General features: G+C 49.4%; 7 protein-coding genes across 7 annotated transcripts; 4 read left to right on the plus strand and 3 right to left on the minus strand.

The window, feature by feature from the left end:
* Window positions 1-343: 343 nt before the first annotated feature.
* ASPGLDRAFT_27737 (GTPase-activating protein GYP7) lies at window positions 344-2,946 on the minus strand (the record flags this gene model as incomplete). The annotated part of the gene is made up of 5 exons (XM_022543686.1): window positions 344-684; window positions 742-1,063; window positions 1,112-1,374; window positions 1,423-2,746; window positions 2,794-2,946. 5 exons carry the CDS (start codon window positions 2,944-2,946, stop codon window positions 344-346), a joined length of 2,403 nt encoding a protein of 800 aa, XP_022398542.1.
* A 1,060-nt stretch (window positions 2,947-4,006) lies between these two features.
* ASPGLDRAFT_131723 (uncharacterized protein) lies at window positions 4,007-4,444 on the minus strand (the record flags this gene model as incomplete). The annotated part of the gene is made up of 1 exon (XM_022541069.1): window positions 4,007-4,444. A coding segment is annotated over one exon (438 nt), but the record flags the coding sequence as incomplete, so codon positions are not given.
* Window positions 4,445-5,256: 812 nt separating this feature from the next.
* On the plus strand, window positions 5,257-7,695 carry ASPGLDRAFT_75970 (uncharacterized protein). The gene is made up of 3 exons (XM_022549830.1): window positions 5,257-5,599; window positions 5,658-5,738; window positions 5,801-7,695. Exons 1-3 carry the CDS (start codon window positions 5,454-5,456, stop codon window positions 7,605-7,607), a joined length of 2,034 nt encoding a protein of 677 aa, XP_022398544.1. The 5' UTR covers window positions 5,257-5,453; the 3' UTR covers window positions 7,608-7,695.
* A 75-nt stretch (window positions 7,696-7,770) lies between these two features.
* ASPGLDRAFT_59864 (uncharacterized protein) lies at window positions 7,771-9,285 on the minus strand (the record flags this gene model as incomplete). Its single annotated transcript, XM_022548404.1, has 3 exons — window positions 7,771-8,629; window positions 8,673-8,861; window positions 9,129-9,285. The coding sequence occupies 3 exons, from the start codon at window positions 9,283-9,285 to the stop codon at window positions 7,935-7,937; spliced, it is 1,041 nt and encodes a 346-aa protein (XP_022398545.1). The 3' UTR covers window positions 7,771-7,934.
* Window positions 9,286-9,672: 387 nt separating this feature from the next.
* Window positions 9,673-10,877, plus strand: ASPGLDRAFT_59865 (Mpv17/PMP22 family protein). The gene is made up of 3 exons (XM_022548405.1): window positions 9,673-9,913; window positions 9,971-10,285; window positions 10,346-10,877. Exons 1-3 carry the CDS (start codon window positions 9,815-9,817, stop codon window positions 10,493-10,495), a joined length of 564 nt encoding a protein of 187 aa, XP_022398546.1. The 5' UTR covers window positions 9,673-9,814; the 3' UTR covers window positions 10,496-10,877.
* Window positions 10,878-11,925: 1,048 nt separating this feature from the next.
* On the plus strand, window positions 11,926-15,464 carry ASPGLDRAFT_37669 (uncharacterized protein; the record flags this gene model as incomplete). Its single annotated transcript, XM_022544855.1, has 2 exons — window positions 11,926-14,533; window positions 14,602-15,464. 2 exons carry the CDS (start codon window positions 11,926-11,928, stop codon window positions 15,462-15,464), a joined length of 3,471 nt encoding a protein of 1,156 aa, XP_022398547.1.
* Window positions 15,465-16,777: 1,313 nt separating this feature from the next.
* On the plus strand, window positions 16,778-20,761 carry ASPGLDRAFT_37670 (uncharacterized protein; the record flags this gene model as incomplete). The annotated part of the gene is made up of 12 exons (XM_022544856.1): window positions 16,778-16,824; window positions 16,885-17,042; window positions 17,099-17,237; window positions 17,301-17,378; window positions 17,428-17,558; window positions 17,607-17,655; window positions 17,709-17,938; window positions 17,995-18,060; window positions 18,110-18,184; window positions 18,232-18,414; window positions 18,462-19,979; window positions 20,067-20,761. 12 exons carry the CDS (start codon window positions 16,778-16,780, stop codon window positions 20,759-20,761), a joined length of 3,369 nt encoding a protein of 1,122 aa, XP_022398548.1.
* Window positions 20,762-22,689: the final 1,928 nt, after the last annotated feature.

Genomic DNA, 22,689 nt, shown 5'->3' on the forward strand with positions numbered 1-22,689 from the left:
CCCACTAAAGCACAGTAAGTAACTAGTTAGTTAGTTAGCAATGGGGATGACAAAGACAATCACTTTCTGTTGGAGTTCCCCCTCAAGGTGAACTGACAGCTGTATAATATGGCCCATGCCATGTTCATGTCTTTGGAAATCAGACTATGTTAACAATATTATTGTATCTATATTTATCCTCGTTATCATGCAGCAAGTAAACGAAACGAAACCAAAGCAAGCAAAACACCGACCAACCAAACCGATCCCATATACATGCGCACGATAATAAAACCCGAAACCAGCAACCATTTAAAACTGTCGTAACCTCATTGACCATCACCCAGCTCAACCCAAGAACCAACTAAGCCGGCTTCTTCTCCTCAACCCTAACCTGCCTCCTCCACGGAATATCCCTCCTCAACAATATCCTCAACTCCGGTGAAATAACCTTCGCCTCAGCATCCTCACTATCTCCAGGCTGAGTACTAGTACTAGCGCCAGCACTAACGCCGGTACTTGATCCCTCTGGAGCTCTTGATTTCCCTTTATCCGTTTGCGAAGGTTTTCGGCGGTGCGCGGTGGGGGCGGAGGGGAAGTTGTTCTTTTTGTCGATTGCTTGGACTGTGCGCTCGAAGCGGCGGAAGAGGGATTCGGCGCGGGTGAGGAGGGGGGTTAGTTCCATTGAGTTGGAGAGCTCGTTTACTGTTCCCCACATTAGCATCATATTTTTTGATCAGAGGGAGAAAAGGAGGGACATACTGTACTTAAGAACCTCGTCAAAATGCTTCAGATGATCCATGATGACATCGCGATGTTTTTCGAGGATAGCCAAGGCGAAGAAGAGATGGAAGCTGCTGGAGAGATAGTCTGTCCAGAGGGATTCCCAGAGACGGAGAACGTCTGCCCATTCGAATTCGCGCTTGTACCAGACTAGCAACATGCGGAAGAAGAAAAAAAAGTTGGTGCTGTCGGCGGATTGGAGGTGCAGGTAGAGTTGAGGATCCATGAGTTGGACGAGGTGGTCGATGGTGAGGAGTTGGGTGCGCATGCCGGATTGGTCACGGAGGAAGTTGTGTTCCTGCTGTTGTCAGACGAGTTTAATGATTTCTTGGTAAGAGGTGGGGGATACCATTCTGTCCATAAACCCGACGAATGCCCAGAAAGCGACGGCGTCGTCTTGCATGACAGCGTAAAGAGGGGCGAGGAGATCGCTCATGCCTTGTACGTAGCCCAGGTCGGGGTTGTATTCGTTATAGGTCAGGAGCATGTCTTTCATCTGTTCCATGTGGACGTTCGTGCCTGTATCTGCGAATGGCGAGTCGGGGTCCGGATGGGGGATGTCTTCTCCTGCAAACAATGGAATCGTGCGGTCTGTCCGGTGGACATCTTTTTCTGCTAGATGTTAGTATCAAATTAACGCAATGAACCAAGGAAACCTACCAATCCGGTTCCTCTGCTCTTTCCAGTGATCAAATTCCTCGGCCGTAGAAGTCCCCTCAATCATTCTCTCCCACCAGGCGCCTTTTAGACGAATATACTCATCCCGTTTCGAGTTCATCAGCGCCTGACGCTCGTCATGGCTGCTGTCCCACGGGTACACCCCGAGAAGGAAAAGCCATGCATCCTTTCGGACGCCGTCGTTCGGATCCAAACCTCCGTGGAAGATTCTCTCCGTGACCTCGTCAATTGTCACCTGTAGCCGTCCAGAAATATCGAAGAATCCCTTCCACTCTTCCAGGGTGACAATCTTGCGTCGTTCGTGGATACCCATCGTCCCAGTCTCCATTTCTAGAATCTCAAACTCTCCCACCGAGCTGTCCTCCATCTCGAGAACATCCTTTGCAGTCCATATCCGCTGACTCCGCTCCCTCTCACTCTGTTCTGCAAGACTCATGGCCCAACGTGCCAGGTATATCCTCGCGCTATCAAACTCATCCTGCAACGTCTGAACCTGAGGGTTCTTCATAAGACGACGAATCTGCGGCGGAATGCGAGGATTTTCAGCGATATCGTTGGCGGTCCGTTTCGTAAAGGTAGTGATCTTGCTCAACTGCTCAAGCACCTTCCATCTCGTCTCCTTGAGCGTCTTCATAAACGGATCCATCCCGCCCTGATTTTCTTGTTCCGCGTTTTCCTCCCTCATCATCGGACTTCCAAACGAGACCAGATCTTCATCCGACGGGTTGATCAGGTACGCGTTCTTCTCGACCTCCGAGCGCTGCACGTTGACGTAATTCCGGAGCCACTTGAGCACTTCATCGCCACCCCAGAACATGCTTCCATCGTCGCTGAACGGATCGAAAGTCTCCTTGGTCTTTTTCTTCTTCTGCACGATTGTTGACTCGCACTCGCTGTCGTGGAAAAAGAGCGCGGGGAAGCTATCGCCGAGACGGGTGTTAATCACTAAACTCCCAAACCACCATCCTAGACTAGGCGGGCGCACGAGCAGCGAGTATATTTCCGATAACGGTACCGCAAATGCATATAAACCGACGGGATCTTTGAGAGTCGTCGTCGTCGGCAAGGGAGGCACCAGGTATCTCTGTCGCGGCGTTGATCCTTCATCGGATAAATCGACTTTCACGTAGGTATTATATGCATCGCCAAGGGAAGATTCGGGAACCCAAGCGAGAAGATAGGAGGAAGGATCGGAGCGTTTCGATGAGCTGGCGGGCTCTGCAGGACGATGGGCGGGTTTTTGCTGGATGAGAGCGATAAAGCCGGGGATGTTATCTTTGGCGGAGGGGGACGGATGGACGTAGACCTGTGCTGTCAGTATATTTTATGGATACCAGAGACAAGGAAACTAACTTTGCTCTTGGAAAATAGTAACTTGACGCCTCTCCCCGACGCCGAATGGGCGATGGTGTTGTATTCGTCCTCCTCGTCGTCGCTGACGTCGTAGAACGAAGCCGTGGGCGACGGCGATGGAGGAGGTGTGTATTGTACTCGTGAACTTGACATTTTATTCGATCGGGATGGTATTCATGTTCTCTGGGATGGTTGTAGATGGATGTTCGGCGATGAAGTGTCGGAGGAACGTCACGACGTCAGAGCGGGGAGCGTACTCCGAGTACTTATACAGAGCACAGCAGTACAAGGAGTATACCTTTACGACTCTTTCTCAACGCCACTTCCGTGGCCTAATCTATATCAGGTTTAGTCCATTATTGGGGTATTTTACGATCGGTATTGAATGTAAATATACCGAATTTTCTGTAAGTTAGATGCTGTTTTGTAAATACCAGATGTTTAAACTAGTATTTTGTTGTCAACCGCCGACTTTTATGGTTCTACGTAGATATTCTGGACGCATGATTCAAATGAGACGAGCAAAAATAACTGGTACTGTAAACAGTTTACCACTAGCACTGCTAGCCTGTGTGACATATGTGGTCTGTGATGTGAAAGTTGTTCAATGTTTAGCAGGCTATGCACTTCCTCTGATACTTTCAGTATACATACTCATACTCTGCATGTTGAAAATTCAAGACTTAAGTTCATTCCACGAGTCAATTTCTTTGTTGCCTAGGCCTACCCCGTATACTATGACGATGCGCCATCAATCGACTTCTTATAAATCCTGACCTTGCGGCGCGGGTGAAGTTTTTCTGGAAGCTATAATAAGGGGATGGTTTCCAAGAAAGAGTTTTGCAGCTTATTGTATCTGCATATGAAATGATTTGATATGCTCTTCACGGGGCAACTGAGCAATCACCGAAGGTGCTCTATACTCCGCTGCAATTTCCTGTGAGTGCTGCGGACGTTCTATTTGAGTGGGCACTTTCACGGGCCTGATAACTAGTAGATAAAACGAATAGTATTCATATCTAGACTAGGCAGCCTATTGATGAGAATATCAAATCTGGAGAGGAAGGAGAAGAAAAGAAACTATCTACTCATCGTGCGATCATGTGTTGAAGGGCTAGGGCTCGTCATTTGCTCATATTGCTCCATCGGCAGTGTTTGCAGCCATCGACAGTTGGTCATTAGCTGTTGATTGTTGATTGTTGACCGTTGACTGTCACAGGCACTGCTGCGGTAGTTTCATAATTTCATTTGGCAATGGATTCTGCACGCCCTTCCAGTCACTAAGAGCACGGCAAGAGGATCTGGTATGTGGGTGATTAGGGCCCAATCTTTTGTTGTACAGCTCAGAACAATTTTCCATTAGAGCCAAGGCATCTTGAAGCTTGCCTAGGGATTTCCAGGTGCAGGCAAGGTTGTGCATGCTAATCAGAGTGTCAGGATGTTCGTCCCCCAGCACTGTCTTTTTTGTCTCCATTACTTGCACTTGCAGCTCCTCAGCTTCCTTCCATTGACCCTGATCCTGGTAGATTGATGCCAGGTTGTGCATGCTGATCAGAGTGTCAGGATGTTCGTCCCCCAGTACTGTCTTGGATGTCTCCACTACTTGCACTTGCAGCATCTCAGCTTCCTTCCACTGTCCCTGACTCTGGTAGATGTCACGGGCTCGGAATAGTAGTTAATAATGAATTGATATTCCTATCTAAACTATTGTAGCCATCGACGAGAATATTGAATCTGGAGAAGAGAAGAGAAAGTCTATCTAGGTAGTGAAGGGTTTCTTATATGGGTTGTTGACAGCATGGCTGCTTGTTCGAGTAGCCGCAATTGGATGTATCAACTGTCGCTACAGTGCTGAGCTGTCATGTGTGAGCCATCGCACTGTTCAAGAGATGGTCCAGTCGCAAGTTCTATGTGACACTTCTATCTTCCGGGTTCCATGCACTTCGCATGTTATTCAGCTTAGTCTGAATGAGCTACTTGGAAAGATCAAAGAAAACCCACTAAACAAAGAAGTAGAATATGAGTGGTCTGATGCGCGTACTAAGTCGCTCCAATCCAAGTCAAGACAGCCTACAAGACATATTGCGGATACCCTAAAGAAGGTAAGTAAGTCTTCTTTTTATCCTCAAAGATAGTACTAAATTATACTATGTTTAGGTTCGAGAGCTTGCTGTCTTCATCAATGCTAGTCCACAGTGTCGATTGGCCTACTAGTACATATATATACATGCCTGAAATTTATATCTACCGAGATATTTTTTGATTGACCCCCGAAGTCGTTCGATAGAAACCATAGAATCAATCGATGATAGATAATGTTGTAAAGAAACCACGAAGGAATACAGCTGAATGACAAGAGGTGATTTGATATCTTGATAGTAGATCTCGTGTATCCAGATGCTTGTGTAGAAATGTATATTAACTAAAGTAATCCACGAGCCAGTGACTCAGATATCGCAGAATGTCCGAAGTTGTCTTCCACAATCCGGCGTCGCTTTTGGAGTTCAATGATAGGCCAAACAAAATTAGGATTTCTTCGTAACTGTCCTTGACTCATAGTTGATCGGAGAATCTTTCCTCCCTTTCCTTTGTTTCTCTTTCCATTTCTGCCCTTCATTTCTGTCCAATCCCCCCTGTTTGCCATCATCGGGTCATTCGAGATGTTTCGAGCCCGGCAGGTGACTCGGGCAGCCAACGCCCTTGCGACTGCTGCTCACCATCCACGGACTCCCATTGCCAGACTGCTGGATCACGTTCTGAGGAAACAAAGTGTTAGAGGAACCGCCTCTGCTGCGACACAGTCAACGTATTTTACATATTTCTATTGTTGTTTCGCGCCTTTGCTTATCTGTGTACAATTATAGACCAACAAGTGCGGCAAACCCGAACACCACAGATGTCGCTGCTCCGAGCCATCGTGTATCGCCGGCGGCGGTTGATGAATCGTATGAGGAATTCCTCCCTGAATCACAGTTCGTGATGGCTAATGTTTGATACAATCCAACAGGTTCATAGGTATGACGGGAGGCCAGATTTTCCATGAAATGATGCGGAGACATAACGTGAAACATGTCTTTGGGTACCCGGGCGGAACCATACTCCCGGTCTTTGACGCTATCTACAATTCCAAATATTTCGAATTTATTCTCCCCAAGCATGAGCAGGGCGCAGGGCACATGGCGGAGGGATATGCGAGAGCCTCGGGCAAGCCAGGTGTTGTCCTCGTCACGTCTGGACCTGGTGCCACGAATGTCATCACGCCCATACAGAATGCTCTCTGCGACGGAACCCCTCTGATTGTTTTCTGCGGCCAAGTGGCCACCTCGGCCATCGGCAGCGATGCGTTCCAGGAAGCTGACGTATTGGGAATCTCCCGCGCATGTACTAAGTGGAATATCATGGTCAAACATACGTCCGAGTTACCACAGAGACTGAACGAAGCCTTTGAAATCGCCATGAGCGGAAGACCGGGTCCCGTCCTCGTGGATCTGCCCAAGGATGTCACAGCTGGTATGCTCCGACAGGCGATCCCGACTGCGTCCGCCTTGCCCAGTCTACCGTTGGCTGAAATGCAGCAAACCGTTCCGATCAAGTCCATTGCTCGTGTGGCGGATCTGATCAATGGGGCCAAGAGGCCGGTCATCTATGCCGGTCATGGTGTCTTGAGCTCCAAAGAAGGACCTAGACTCCTCAAAGAACTCGCGGATAAGGCCTCGATCCCCGTCACCACCACATTGCAAGGACTCGGCGCCTTTGACGAGCTCGATGAGAAATCCCTGCATATGTTAGGGATGCACGGTTCGGCTTATGCCAACATGTCAATGCAAGAAGCCGATCTCATCATTGCTCTCGGCGCAAGGTTCGATGACCGCGTGACTTTGAACATCCAGAAGTTCGCACCTTCTGCGAAGAGGGCTGCAGCTGAAGGCCGTGGTGGTATCGTGCATTTTGAAATTATGCCAAAGAATATTAACAAGGTTGTCCAAGCTACGGAGGCTGTGGTTGGCGATATCTCGGAAAATGTTGCCCATCTCCTGCCCCTTGTAAAGAAGACGACCATGGCAGATCGCTACGAGTGGTTCAAGAAAATTAAGGAATGGAAGGCACGGTGGCCCCTCAACCTATACAAGTCTTCTGAAGAACGGTCGCACTTGATCAAGCCCCAATATCTTATTGAAGAGCTCAGCAACCTCACCGCCGATCGCAAACACGAGACTATCATCACCACTGGCGTTGGTCAGCACCAAATGTGGACGGCGCAACACTTCCGGTGGCGCTACCCACAGACTATGATTACATCAGGTGGACTGGGCACTATGGGCTATGGTCTTCCTGCCGCAATTGGAGCTAAGGTGGCTCGGCCGGAGACCCTGGTCATTGACATTGATGGAGATGCATCCTTTGGGATGACTCTCACTGAGATGTCCACTGCTGCTCAATTCAACATTGGCGTGAAGGTCATTGTTCTGAATAACGAGGAACAAGGTATGGTCACACAATGGCAGAACCTCTTCTACGAAGACCGTTATGCACACACCCACCAGCGGAATCCTGATTTTATGGCATTCGCCAAAGCAATGCGTGTTCAGCACCGCCGCGTCAGCAAGCCAGAGGAGGTCACCGACGCCCTGACATGGCTCATCAATACTGACAGACCAAGCCTGCTGGAGGTTATCACCGACAAAAAAGTCCCTGTTTTTCCCATGGTGCCTGCTGGGTCGGGTCTCCATGAGTTTATTGCGTTTGATGCCGAACAAGACAAGCAGAGGCGAGGCCTAATGCGTCAAAGAACTGCTGGTTCTCATGGAGAGTAGGTTTTCGAGTAATTTTTTATTCTTTCTTCTTCTTCTTCTTCTTCTTCTTCTTCTTCTTCTTCTTCTTTTTTTTTTTTTTTTTTTTTTTCCCTAAAGCGAAAGGATGTTATGTATAAAAGTTATTGTGAAATTCGCTGCTGGTAGTCGTACATATGACAACTCACTGGTAATCTTAAGTCTTTCTAACATTCACGAATTCACTGTGGCAATGCCACTTGTTAATATTTGGAAGCCCAAGACTAGCTCTCTCGTAGATCGGACCCGCCGGGATAACTGGTCATGAATTGAGGACGCCAACATTCCCATATGTAGAAATAAAATCTAACATCACAAATAAGAGATCTCCTTAGCTGTAGACAAATCCGTCACTCCCTTACCCCCAATCATCTTGGCTTCGACAACGCTGAACACCGGGATCTCTGCCAATCGGAACACAATGTGATGCAGGGTAGGAAGGCTCTCCCAATCGAGCCCATCGATATCAACGATAGCATCAGAAGTAGCCATTGACCAAGTCGGTCGACGTATTTCATGCTTTTCCTCGTCTGCACAAGAGACAAGCATCGGATACTCAACTTCAGATACCCCCTTGCGGTCTGCTCCAACTGCAGACATGTATCGATGAATGAGGAGTCCGGACTCCTCGGAGAAGTCTCTATCCGTCGAGGGCTTTTGCACTACGCTCTCTTTGACAGGCTTCAGCCCCTTCAGACTGAATCTACCCCAGGTGGCCCCTCGCCAGCTGGTCACGATATGGTAAGACTCCTCGCGCTGGTGCACATCAATGTCGCTGAAGACCTTTGGGAGGCCCAGTTCCTCATGGCCTGACGTAATGGAATCCATGCAATCCTCAAATATAACAGGTAGATAAGTGCCTTTGACAAACTTCCCGCTGGTCTTTTGATATTGCACACCATGGATATAGAGGCCGAAGTGATTGTAGCCACCACCCGCCAGCCAGCTTAGACCACGCAAGCTGGTTTGTGAAAAAGTAGCACAAGCCACTGCCAGGCCCCACGAAGCTATAAGATGAGTTTGGCAGAAGATTCTTTAGTAGGGTTCGACTCGTCTTGATCTTGATCGATGCTGTGGTGAAAGTGGCGCCCCAAGGGTCTTTCCGGGCACCGTGCATGGGACCAAACACAGTTGACTGGCGCAAGGACGACTTCTGAGTCGACCAAATATGTTGGCGCAGCAGGTGGATGGAGTGATCCCATTCGTCATGGTCATAAATGAAGAACATCATTTTCATCGCTGGACAGTGAAGTCAGAATTAACCGGCTGGTCTCCACTTGGTGTAATCTCAGGGCCCAGTTCAAATATCCGATTTCCAGCGGGGACAGCCGTACCAGATCTTGCCAGCATATGCTCAAGATAGCATTGTCCTTTCCCGGATATTCCAGGGGTCAACAAATGGCTCCATCTTCAGGGATCTTATTGGACAACTGCTGCATCACTGTGGTAGACTGTGACGGTCAACAGCTGGTGCAATAAGCGGTGTTTGGTGATACTTGTTCTTACAGTTGACATCCACCTTCTGGACATTCAAAAGATACCGCACCATACTTAAAATGTCCCGCTTTTGTGGCCAGATGGAGAGGCGTTTCGCCCCGACGATTGGTCGCTGATACGGTAGCTCCGTTGGCGAGGGCTTGCTGGGCGGTTGACTCCTGGCCATGTTCTGCTGCCCATAGCAATGCAGACCCACCCGAGCTCTTTGCATTGCGACGGTAAATGTAGCTGATTAGAGTATTGTGGAAGTGTCGGCTTAGCTGGGTGAACACGAGGACATTTTTCTCCGTGTCCAGGAAGTCCGCGATGTCCAATACTAATCCCTCCGGTAACTCCGACAGAATCATTGAATGGGAAATGTGCTCAAATTGACGGTATGCGTAGAATGAAATGGATAGAGTTGTTGTAGGCCCAACGGCAGAACTCTGACTTCTGAGCACTGTGGGTGCTGAGAAAGAATTGAAAAATGTAGAGCGCATAGAAGCCAAATTGTTTGGCACTGTAATTCGTACAGAAAAGTGAAAGATAAATGAAGAGTACTCTGCGTACTCGCTGTGTAGATATGCAATTCTGCTCTTGGCATATATCCGCATCACCGCCGACTTTATATATCTGACACCATGGTCACCACCACCACTATTTAACAGACAAGCTTTCCACACAAACACAAACAAAAATAAAAACACAACAAAATAATGGCCCTTCCCTCCATTGCAAAAGCAACCCTCCAATCCGCCCTCATAAACGCCGGATCAAACGTCCTAGCCCAGGGCATCAAAGCTTATCGAGCTGAGGTACATACACCCACACAATAACCCACAGCGGGGCAGATCTAACAGAATGAAAAAAAGGTCCCATTCGAATTGGACGTCCAGACATTATTCCAATTCACCACGTGTGCGTTTATTCTCTCGCCCGTGACGTTTTTATGGCTTGAGGGGCTGGAGGCGTCGTTTCCGGGGGAGAAAATCGTCCCCAAGGAAAACCCCAAGGACAAGGGAAACGAAAAAGAAAAGAAAGAAACAAAACTACACATCCCCAACACAATCGCCAAAATCGCCATTGACCAACTCATTGGTGGCGCCCTAAGCACAGCTCTCTACATAATCACCCTCGGCACGCTCCGCGGCCAAGACTACGATGTTATCACAACCCAGCTCCAGAATGTAAGCCACCCATGACTCGTTCGGTACGTACTTTTGTCACCCTAACAAAGAATGCAAAAGGACTTCTACCCCCTCATGATCGCGGGCTTCAAATTATGGCCGCTAGTCTCGATCCTGAACTTTACCGTTATCCCCGCTGATAAGCGACTGTTGGTTGGGAGTTTGGTTGGGGTTGTTTGGGCGGTTTATTTGAGTCTTTTGTCGGGATAGCCTAGCCTTTTCCCTCCCCGGGGAATAGGGTATTAGTCCTTCGAAGTGGAATGGATAAGGTATGTGTGGGCAGTGTGTTGGTCGGCTGAGCATAGCATAGCATAGCAATGGGGCCGTATCGGTGCCGGGGCGGGGCGGGGCCGAAGAGTCAACCTGACACTTGCATACGTATGGAGGATGAGGATGGATGAGTAGAGCTCTAAATATGCCAGACTTACTTGGAATGGTACGAAGTGCAGAATACGGTATGGTATGGTGGGGTGGCGCAGTGAACAGGAATAGAACTCACCCTATGGAGTATGGAGTACAGAATTAGTCGTGGAATGTGATGATTGCAGGTACGATTACTCCGTAGTATAGAGTAAATTAAGAAAAATGCAGATAATTATGTTTGATTGTTTGGATTTAGCTGGATCTGACCTGAAGAATGCGTACTAAATATGGTGAAGGATGATTTGAGATAAGATAGCTAAGCTGATAAGATCTACTCTGCCTCTGCTCGTATACGAGTACGAATACTAGTAAACAATGACTGCATACGGAGTAAGATGACTTGGATGATCGAGAGAAATATACAGAATAGAGTACAGTACCCTACTTCAGAGCTCTACCATACTCTGTACACCTTGTCACCAGTTAAGACCTGAGAGCCGTAGAAAACCGTCGATCGGGGCAATGTCTTCCCGTCCATGGCGCACATAGATCACTTACCCCATCCGGACAGCAAAGCCAACATCCAGCCCACGAAACATAGGGTCCAAATTCTATATAGAAGTATCTACTAGTGCTCCGTACGGCAATAGCATGACACAAAGCCACAACCATCGTAGTAAGAACCCATAGTAAGAGCACCTAAACCGCCCCCATGGGTCCAAACCATGACATGACAGCGACGGAAATCCATTCATCATCCGCCATCCTTCTTGTTTCGTAGGTCTCACGTCCACTTGCAAGTATCCAGACTCAGATTTCGCCCCTTGGGGTCGGTTGGCTGTTGAGCCCTGGACACAGCCGTGGTTGTAGTGGTAGCGGTCAGCGGGGGGTTTTATTTGGGAGTTGGCGTTGGTTGATTATTTTGATGGTTTTTTCAAGTCTTTTTTATTTGAGCGTTGGATTGAATAGACCTGGGTTTTTCTTTATCACATCTTTCACTTTGTGTATTATTGCATACGTTGAACACTGGTCTTTGTCGCTAAGAAAGGTAAAGAGGTACGCTGGACAATGAGGTATTGTCAATTTGGCTGATGGTTTATAGGCAGTTGACTCTTTGTCCTTTGTGAAGTTGAAAGCAGCTTGACAAGGCGTTTTATAGGCAACGAAGACAAAGCCCTTTGTCGACAAGTCTGGCGCAGGTATCATGAGAGATTTATGATCAACAGACACTTGACCTGCGTATTAGACTGAAAAGAAGACGACCGAAAAGAAACAAAATGAAGAGCTTCAACATGGAAGACACAGATCCAACGCTTTTACCTAAACGACCGATCGTCGATAGAGGTTTCAAACCCGGACCTCTGACTATTCCGAAGAACCTAGGAGCACCAGTAAAATCGCCAGTCCGGATGATAGCAGACGACGAACGATCCGATATACAATCATCCGTGTCGCCCATGAGTCGAAGAAACCCGGGATCGCTAGCGAGTATCGCTCACTCGCGCAATACAAGCATAATCTCTCCGCTCAGCGTGCAACAGCATAGTCAACAATTCCAGCATCCGTTCGCATCGCATCTCCAGAACAGACAGAACAGACAAAGCACGCAGAGCACGCAGAGCAAACAGAGCACGCAGAGCAAACAGAGCGGAAAAGAAAAAGGCCACTCGCGACATGAGTCGTGGGAAAGCGACCTGCTAGACGCATATTCGTCCTCCGATGATGATAGCGTCGACCGGGCTTCATCGTGCTATTCCCGACGGTCGTCGCTCACTAGTATGGGGTCGGAATATCCGGGGTTCGGATACAAATCGGCAGACGCATTCTCAATCGGGTCACCAGTGGCTCTCGGAGTATTTGACGATACGGCGTCTGTGCTGGGAGAACCAGTGAAGTCTAACGGGAACAAGACGATCGCGGTGGAACATGATGAAGATCAGAAGAAAACGAAGAAGATAGCGAAGAAACCGTCAATGGCGGAGGTGAACAAACCACTGCCCCGGGAACCACCTATTCAAATGGCGCCGTTGACAGTACTCAAAACCCCGAAAACATCCAACACACCCATGAGTCGCGCAGAAGGCGAAGTACAGAAACAATGTGACGGAAAATGTGATGAGCAACGCTACGCCACATTGCGCGCAGGGAAGTCTCCCCGAGGGCCCACCTTATCACAGGCGGAGGAAGAGTTGGAAAACGCCTTATTGCAGTACTGCACCACTAATACGGCCACTAACAACGCCCCTAAGAATGCACCTAAAAATGCCTCTAATGCACCTAATACTAGAAACACCACTAAGCAGGCTAAAAAAGCCTGCAGCACTAGCAATCTGACAGCCTCGCGCGGGTCACTGGCTGGTCCGCTGCAGATAAGTAGAGGCGATATGCAGATGATTGCGACTCGTCCCGCTCCTCGTCCTCCCTCCAACATTCTGCCTCATACTATCTTACAACAACTGGAGGAGGAGAAGAAAAAACATCAAAACTCCAAAATGCCTTTTCATTTGGCTGTGCCTGGCTTTGGGCGCAAGTTGCATCTTCGTTCTTTTAGTAGTTCCAATATGCGATCGGAGATGGAATCCGCTGCTCGCGACCGTGGAACATCACCGTCTGACGAGAGCAAGAATATCAACAACAACAACAACAACAACAACAACAACAACAAAGAACATATCGAGCCCGTTCCAGAATCGATAAGACCGACCTCGATCTGCAATGAAAGAGAATTGCGACTTCAACTGCCTCGCCTGCAGACAAAGAAGATGGAGCCGGTGGGACAATGGGCGGCCTCTGCGACAGCAGCACTAGCAGCAACGAGAACACCACCAACAACGACATCCACAACACCTTCGACTGTCTCTGAACGTACACCAGATAGCGAGTCAAGTGTCGTCGGAGGTCCCGTCAAGCCCGTTAACCACGAATTCACCGAAGAAAAGGTGTTTATATCGTCTAGTAAGATGCGACGCAGCAACACCTACGTCCTCCCCTACCAACTGGGCAGTCTCCAGGCCCCCGAGATCATCTATGAACTCGACGGTGGCATGCCATCGCCTAGTAGAGTGGGCACCACCAACGTTCCGTACCCGTCATCGCCTCCCTTGATCAAAATGCCGAGCATCATGCCCGACCGGGCTGTACGGTTGATTATTGAACAGGCGTCGTCGTTGGACGACCTCTTCAGTCTTGCAGCGCTGAACCGTCAGTTCTATCGCATCTTCAAACAACACGAGCTCGACATGATTAAAGGCGCTGTCTTCAAGATGTCTGCCCCCGCCTGGGAGCTGCGCGAGATGAGTCCGCCCTGGGCTAGCGAATGGCAGGTCTTCTTGGACCCAGACGCGCAAGTGCCCGACTATACTCCCACCCTCTACCTCCAACGCTATGCACACGACATCTTCACCCTCGCCCAGCTCAAATCCATCATCTTGACCCGGTGCAACAGCTTCCTCCGCCCCGACACTATCCGTGGCCTGGCTGGTGTCGACTCCGAACGAGCCACAGAGATTGACGATGCATTGTGGCGGATCTGGACATTCTGTCGGATCTTCGGATGCGGGAAGGGCAGAGAGAACGATATCACGGGACAAATGGACTGGTTGAATGGTGGTGTGCAGGCTCGGAACCAGCACACCTCGATAACCTTCTCCATCACCGAGCCGTTTGGAATGAACAATGTTCTGTTCGAGCCGCCCGCGGGTTTTGGACAGGGGAACCTTGGTGGTCTATCGAAGGGTCAGATGTATGACATGACAGAGCTCTTCACCTGCTTGAACGTATTGCTTCAGCCGATCCATGGTAAATGTGCCGAGGCGCGCAGGGCTGGAGTATACAACGGATTAGATGTCAAGGTTGGTGATGACAGCAAGGAAGAAAGGTATCTAGGTGAGTGCTCTTATAAAGAGAAAAAAAACCCAATATGACCTGTCACGAATACGAGCTAACCGAAACAGAGGAATGGACATGTTACGTCCTCACATTAGGTCTCTCCGCCGTTTTAAGCCTCGGATCCATCTGCCCTATTAAAAACCCCACCGCAACGTTCGAGAAAGCCAAATCCATGGGTCTGACCAAATGGGATCTCCTCGACGACAGTGTCACCCGTTCCTCGTTTCTCAAGGAAGCCGTCTCGAAATCCTACATGACCTGCGAAGCCGCCGCAGGATCCTCATGCCCGTCCGTGCGGTCGTGCGGTGCTAGCGCCACGTCATCGAGCTCCTCCCTCGTCGACGACCGTAGTTTCCGGTCTCGAACCGACTCGAGTTCCTCTGACAGTTCCGTTCAGGGTCACCGCGTGAGACAAGCGGCGTTTGCTGCGGAGCTGCGCAACCAACGCTCGCAACCACGCATGAACGGAACTCGCACCTCGTTTTCGGACGAGCGGCCTATTTCCAGCTACACGGTCGTGATGAACGGGCTCGAGCAGCAGTCCCGTCCACCACTACCGCCCATGCCGGCTCGCTTCAACCAGCCCGTCTTCTATATGCAGTCGTCTACCCGTCCCGGTTCAGGTTCAGGACCCGTCCTCGACCCCGTCGACCGCGCGATTGACATGATTGTCCGCGAACTGGGATTCAACGAGAAAGACGCCAAGTGGGCGTTGAGAACCACAGACACGGGCGAGGGCATCGACACGAACGCGGCTGTGGCCTTGCTCATGAGAGAGCGCCAGACCCAGGCAAATCACGGCCATACCCAGCGACCGGGTGGTAGGCGGGGATTGTTTTCTTCGTCGTCGTCTTCAACGTCTGGCCAGGGGAGTCTTTTGCCGTCTGTTATAAGTGAGGAACCTGGGTCGGGATGGCGGTGGGCGTGATCTCATTACTATCCCTTGTTTTCTTTTCTATTGTCTCGGAGTATGTTTCCCTGTTTTTGTTTATGTCATGTTCGATACCCTTATGATCTCTCTTATTGTCTATTGGCACTGGCGTTGGATATGGATATGGATTGGTTCTGTTAAAATTGTCCCTTGTTTTCTTTCTTTCTTTCTTTTTTTTTTTTTTTTTCTTTCAGCGATGCATGCATTCTCTCATGGTGTTACGAGCGCACGTCTTTCTTTTTTCTAAATCGTGTATTATCAGTTAATTTCAAATTATCATCTGTCATATGTCCTGCGTAGGAGTAGGCCTCCATCTAAACACGGAGTACTGATAAACTTAGTACTGATAAACTTGCAATAAAGCTACCTGCAGCGGTTTCTGGCAGGTGCGGTGAGGAATATTGAATAATGACACTCCTGGGGTATACTATTTTCAATAATTGCTTCATGTCATATGTCGAGTTTCAGCAGAGTAGACTACTTCGTACAAGTAGAGTAGACATGTTCTTATGGATCTACAAGGTTCTACACAAGCCCAAGCCCTGAGAAAGTACAATAAACCGACAAATCCACTCCTGCAGTTCATGCATGGCAGTTAGACTTCTCGAGTGCTAGTATATAAAGCATTGTACTATAATCCAATTATTGCCTCGTATGTGATGTATGCCATCATGGTCACCACCGTACGGCAACAAAAGAATTGTACTCCGTACAAGTACACATCTACACAGATCTCTCAATCTGACAGATCAATGCAAGGGGGATCTTCGATTTTTCTGGCTTTATTCGATTTCCCCTGCCAGGGAGCATATATCACTTGTTCTATCGGTTATCAGTTTGGGTCGCTGGGTGGGTGCGATGCGCCATGCAGACGGGGATGAGTGCATCTGATGTATCGCATTCTCTTCTCTTGGACCTCATACATCCCTCTCAACCATCATCTGTACTGCACTCCATACCATATCCTCTATGTATTTGTGCCAACGAGAAAGAATCCATGCGAGGGATGATCCTCTCACACAGACAGTCAGTCCAGATCCGCCCTCCTTGAAACCCCCCCAAGTATGCCAGCTTCATGCAGATTGAAAATGATGCCTCATCCGTCGGTCGTTCGTCCGTTTCTTTTCCCGTTGTTGCTTTTGATTGTTTTTGATTTTGTCTCGATTTTCTGCTCTTGTTTTCTTTCTTTCTTTCTTTCTTCTCCGATTGATTAATTGATGCGGTTTGGTTGACGGTCGTTGTTGTTCACTCGCTTATTCATTCATCCCTTCCTGGTTGTCGGACAGGCGGACGAACAGACAAGTGTCAGGATGGATTATTTCGGTATGGGTCAGAGTTCTAGGAGGGTTTCGTTGCAGTAAGTTACTTTCTGTCAACCGTCATTATCATTAATGACAATGGCCGCTAACAAAACTAGAGACGCCCCCCTCCTCCAAACATCCACACAGCAAGACTTCGAAAAAGACATCACCCTCAGCAGTTCCGCAGACAGCTCCAACAAAGCCCAAGGACGGACCCGTATTCTTCGCGCGTCAGAGGTGTTATTATCGCTAGCGGGGCGGAGGTCGATGAATGGTACTTCCTCTTCAATTATACCCGAATTCGATGTGGTGGAATACTGATAAACGCAGATACCCTAGGCGAAGGGCCAGAAATTGAGAACTTCCAAGAGGCATTGCGCCTCTTTCCGCCGTTTCGAGATGATGATGGGTTTATGCTTGGGGCGGTGGAGGCGAAGTGTCCGGATTGCGAGGCTGTTTTTCCATCAGCGTATGTTTCCCGCCTAGGTGAGAGAGTGATGGGGATGGGGATGGGGGGCTGATAATTGGATAGAGAGGAGTTGGAACAGCATTACCTGACAAGGTATTGTCCCGGGAGTGCGGTGGCGGTTTATGTTATGACGAGGGATCGGTATGTCCATCTTGCGGTTGTGGTTATATGCGTAGTGCTGACTGTATAGATTGATCACCAAAGGCTATCGGATGGAAAAGCGATTGGTTGCGTTTGACTGCCGACCACTACGCTTCTTCTGCGGAAAGTGTGAGCGGGCTTTTGCCATCGATGAGACGGAGAGAGTGGACCGGCATAAGAGTGAGTCTTCACCACATGGCATATACAAAGGTGTCACTGACAAGACAGGAACAACATCCGTGGCATGCAAAAACTGCGGAGAAAAGTGCAATATCTCGTTCGTCCCACCCATCCATCTACACTCAAAACCAGAACGAACTGACTATCTAGATACGAACCTATCCTCAACGACCCCCGAGACAGCGGTAGTTTCCGAAAAATTTCAATGGACCTGACACCCGCCAAAAGCCCCAGCAGAACCCCCAGCATTACACCCAGAAACATCACCCCGCGAAGCATCAGCCGGTCCAAGGCTCCGTTGTCGATGAGTCCTAGCGGGACCGGGGAGTTGTTCTTTTCGAAGAAGGCGAGGAAGATTCGTGATTCGTGGGCTACTAGGAGTATGTTTGCCCTTTGGACTCTTGACAGTTGATAGGGCGACTGCTGACGTTGGTAGAACTGGAGCAAGAGGAGGATGAGCTGGTTGCGATTAGTTTTGCGGGGTTGTATGATTTGGAGAGAGGTATGACTTGTGTTTGCGATGACCTGAAGTGTTGGCTGACAGTTGCCAGTACATGCACCAAACGGTGTGTTTCAGTCAATGGATGACCATATTGCTGATCCATTGGGTGGTATGACCATGAGTGGTAAGTCTAGCCTTCCATACGGAGATGTACAGGGCTAACTGTTGTAGCGCCTGGTGTACCGCTTATCGACAAGAAGCATTTGACTCTTTGCGAAGAGGAGGACCTTCATAGAGACATCTCTGTCGACTCACGGGGCGATCTCTTGGAGGATGAATCGCGAGAATCTTCACTCAACAAGGAACCCAAGAGACACTCGCTCTTCCAGAGACTCTTTGGCCGAAAGACAAAAGGTATGCACCCCCCCCCCCAAAGACAATCTCATATACTAACAACGCAGGCCTATCACGCGCAAAATCTGCCTCAAATCGCGGCAAAAAACTAATGAAACGAGTAAACACAGTCCGCTTCTCCTTCATCTCCCGCGACTCCAAACCCTCTAGCGGCAAAAGCACCCCCCGCTCAACAATGTTCGAAACCGAACAAGCGCGCCAAGCCCTCCAATCAAAAGAAAACCTCAACACCCTCGCAATCCCAGAAGCAGAGTACGTCGACCTACTGCGCGACAGCCAGAACGCCTTCGTGCACATGCAGTATCTTTCCGGTGCGGGAGCGGTGATTGTCCATGATGCTTCGGGTCGGCAAAGGATTCTGCAGATGGATGAGGTTGCGCAGCTTTTTCTACAGTTGAAGGATGAGTTGGCTGCGGCGACGACGTGGTCGAAGACGCTTTCCTGTCGGGTGCGGGGGGAGTCGGCGTTCAAGCAGGGGAATTTGCGGGCTGCGGTTGTGGAGTATCATGATGCTCTTAGGATGTTGCAGGAGACGCCGGGGTTGGACATCGACAAGCTCGTACGAGCGGCACTGCTGCATGCGCTAGGACAGGCATACCGGGGACTCAACATGCCCGCGGAGTCAGAAGCGTGCTACCTCGAGTCATTAGGGCTGTACAAGCGTGCTCTTGGTCGTGACCACCCAAAAAACTTCGAAGTCCTACACGACCTAGGCACACTCTGCGAGAAAGACGGCTACGCAACCGAAGCCGCAGCACTATATGAGCGCTCCTTCGCAGGCCGTCTCAAAGCCCTCGGCCACAACGCCCCCGAAACCCTAAACAGCATGCAAGACCTTGCCTCCCTCAAAATCTTCCTAGGCGACTTAGAGTCTGCCCTCCTCTTACTCGAAAAAGCAGTTCCCGCCCTAGACACAGTCTTCGGAATCCAAAACGGAACCACTCTAAACGCCATGAACAAGCTCTCCCACTTGTACCAGAAACTGGGTCTCGACAAGGAATCTCGCACGATATCCGCCCGCACGATTCCCCACTGCAAGACTTTCTTCGGACTGAATAACCCAGAAACTCGTGATGCTGTTATGCGATACCTGCAGAGCTCGGATAACTTTGACTTCCCGGCTGATATCAAAGATATCCTCGAGCAGTACCGTCGCTTGCGCGACCCTGAATCTCTCAAGGTCATCCACCGTCTGGGTCGATCGTACATGGACGCCGGCCTGAACCGCGACGCATCGGACCTTTTCGAGAAACTCGTCGACGACTTTCTAGCCGTCAAGGGACCAGAAGCCCCGGAAACGTTCGATGCACTCAGTGCACTATGCGTGTCGCGTGAACATCTCGATTCCATCGAGAAGGCTACCCACGCGTACAAGCAGCTAGTGAATATGGCGCGAAAAACGCCCGAAGACCATCCCACGCGCAAGAGAATCGGCTACGCCGAGAAGAGAATTACAGAACTCAACCGTCGACGGGAAGTCCTCGCTGCCGAACGGAGAGAATGGGGCTTGAATCAGCCCGGCCCATGCAGGAACTGCAACACACCAACGCCTGTTCTATGCAACTGTAAGCCCCCCCCCCCCACTCTCTCTCTCCCCTCTAACCCTACCTACCCACCTCTTCCTGATAAGCCCCCGGGCTAACAAAGTGCAGCATGCAAAATAACCCGCTTCTGCAGCGACCTCTGCCACACCGCCGCCATCGAAGCCCACATCCCCTCATGCATCCCCTCCGTTTCCCTCCGCGAATCCAAATCCCTCGCCGTGAAACCCCGCTGTCCACCCGCAGCCCAGGATCAAGCACTGCTTAAAATCCGCTGCTCGGACCCAGCCGATATCAACGTGCTGAATAGTTACACGTTTTATCTTGATCCAAGGAACTTTACGACCTTTCGGATGAAGTTTAGGCCCGAGGTTAATACGATTATTCTATTTAGTATGGATTCGGATGTTAAGTTTGCTATGGTTGATGGTGTTCCTGCGCCTGCTGCGCCTACATCTACACCCGCACCAACAGAACAAGACCAAGAAGAACACGAACACAACCACCTAAACTGGCTAACCCCCACAACCCAAGACTGCATCTCCTTCAACCCCCGCACCGACCTCCCCACCACCACAACCACAAATGCCCAATCCCGCTACCTCCTCGTCACCCCGGGTAAGGAAATGCTCAAGTCCATCATCGACAAACGCGTACACGTGCGCTCCGGCGGCGGCGGCACCGGGGACCGCTTCCGGTCGCTGGATGTGCCTAGTATGGAGCTTATTGAGTATGCGCAGGGACTTTTGTTGACGGGGTATCTTGGGGAGGCGTTTATGTATGTTATTGAGTGGGAGTGGAAGTAGTTTTTTTTTTTTTTTTTTTTTTTTTTTTTTTTCCCTGGTTGAGTGATTGGGTGGGAGGGTGGAGAGGAGAAGGAGAAGGAGGCGAGGGAGGATAGGGTGGTTTAATATGTGTTATTATTACTGACTTATTATGTATTGTATAGTTGATATTGTTTATTTTGGGATATATGGAACTAATGTTTATATGGATGGAACCTTTTCTGAATGTCAATAGTATAATATAATAGCCCTAAGCTTCTCGATGCTCAGCTCATAAAAAGAGTGCAACAAAGTCTTCGCCTAGCATGTTTATTTGGTAGAAACGTACACCACACTCCAGGCTGCTTTGCAAGGGACCAATAACCATTACCCCGGGTTATTTTACAAGGAACCCGAAACCATTGAAAAATCCTCAATCAACGAATCCCGCACTGACGTCCAGCCTGCCAATCGCAGTGTTGGACCACATGAAGCCGCTCATCGGCGATTGCATCCCTGCCCTGTAGAGGAACTCAAGCTCGGAGTGAGTATTATCTGTCTGTGTTGCCCAGTTTTCGTCGCTTTCGGAAACCCGGTTGGATGTCCTCCATCTTTGTCTTGGCTTTTGAATGTCATGATTCATCTATCTACTTGCAGTCGCGTATAGCATTATCAACATAAAACCACCGCTGCCCATGTGAACTGCCAGTCTTGTTGATGTGGTTAACGGATGTTATTTCTCGTTAAAAATAGGCGGATGTGCATGTGATCATGGCCGTTAGGCTCATGTCGTATGATTGCTGCCGCATCTGCGTGTCGTGGTCCGAATTACCTCTGCCAGCATGTGTGTACTTAAAAAAAACTTTCTTGAATGTTGGTACGTAAGGTTTGTCGTGAAGTTTGTGATGTATTTTCAACATGGGAATGTCGTGACAAGCAACGTAGCCTACCCCAGGCCGATATACAGGGACACCGGAAACTTAACATAGGCCCAAGTGCTCTGCTCCAGTAGTGGGAAGCTGTTCACACAACATCACTCCCCCAAAAGATGGAATGGTTATTCATGGGATGGTGGAATCGAGTTGACAAGCCTCATTTAGGCTTTCCTTTGTCACAGCAGCCATTGTGCAGAAGATTCTGTAGACGGCACCTGGCCCCATACCAGTGCAATCATCGTGGCTCTAAGAGTCTGGCACGGCCCATTGTTGCGGCAGTATTTGCGGCCTGTAGCCTATTGACTCTGTTCTCAGGCGCGGCTCAGTCTGCCACCGCTCGGAGTTCATCATCGCTGAGTTTGCCTTGTGGCCCATATCTTTCCCACCCGTCTCGTCACTCATAGGCGGTAATAACTCAACAATGTTCAAAGCCAGACGAAAAGGCGGATATTTATGTTTGTTCCTGTATTGGACATCTATCTTGCCGCTCATTATTGGCCCATTCGCCCTTATAAGCCGTCACCCACCGATGGTAAAAGGTCACCACTCCCTATCGGATTATAGTAGTGTTGAAGGCGGATATGGGTGCCTTTCATGGCTTTTGATTGCTGCCGCATCTGCGTTTGCGGCATTTGGTCCGGTAAGCCTCGGTCCCCACACCTGTTCCAATCTTCTTATTTTGGTCTGCATTAATCGGCGGCAGAAGCTCACCACCATCTCATTTCATTGAGGTTGGAATTCGTCCGACAAGGGCGCCATCCGCAGTGGCTTCCTCGGGAATGACTGCACACACATACCATTTAGTACAACTGGAAAAATTAACCGGGTGTATTAGGAATACATACATATCCGTACAAGTCGAACCAGCAGAGGGCAACTAGGACACCTTTTTAGTGGTGTCTGACTTAGTCTGAGCACTTCGGTTGTGCTCCGCGACAGCCATGCTGGTATGCGAGATATGATTTCGGCTGATACAATCCTGCATCTGCCTTGAATTCTAGTGATGTTAAAGCGTCATAATATACTGACATTAGT

The sequence above is a fragment of the Aspergillus glaucus genome (genome assembly GCF_001890805.1).
Source record: "Aspergillus glaucus CBS 516.65 unplaced genomic scaffold ASPGLscaffold_17, whole genome shotgun sequence".
Taxonomy (NCBI): Eukaryota; Fungi; Ascomycota; class Eurotiomycetes; order Eurotiales; family Aspergillaceae; genus Aspergillus; species Aspergillus glaucus.

Bases quoted from the DNA above. Each gene is read 5' to 3' on its own strand.
- ASPGLDRAFT_59865 (XM_022548405.1), top strand. From the start codon at position 9,815: ATGGCCCTTCCCTCCATTGCAAAAGCAACCCTCCAATCCGCCCTCATA. The intron at 9,914-9,970 runs GTACATACACCC...AATGAAAAAAAG, and splicing joins TCAAAGCTTATCGAGCTGAG to GTCCCATTCGAATTGGACGT. The intron at 10,286-10,345 runs GTAAGCCACCCA...AGAATGCAAAAG, and splicing joins TCACAACCCAGCTCCAGAAT to GACTTCTACCCCCTCATGAT.
- ASPGLDRAFT_75970 (XM_022549830.1), top strand. From the start codon at position 5,454: ATGTTTCGAGCCCGGCAGGTGACTCGGGCAGCCAACGCCCTTGCGACT. The intron at 5,600-5,657 runs GTATTTTACATA...GTACAATTATAG, and splicing joins TCTGCTGCGACACAGTCAAC to ACCAACAAGTGCGGCAAACC. The intron at 5,739-5,800 runs GTATGAGGAATT...ACAATCCAACAG, and splicing joins CCGGCGGCGGTTGATGAATC to GTTCATAGGTATGACGGGAG.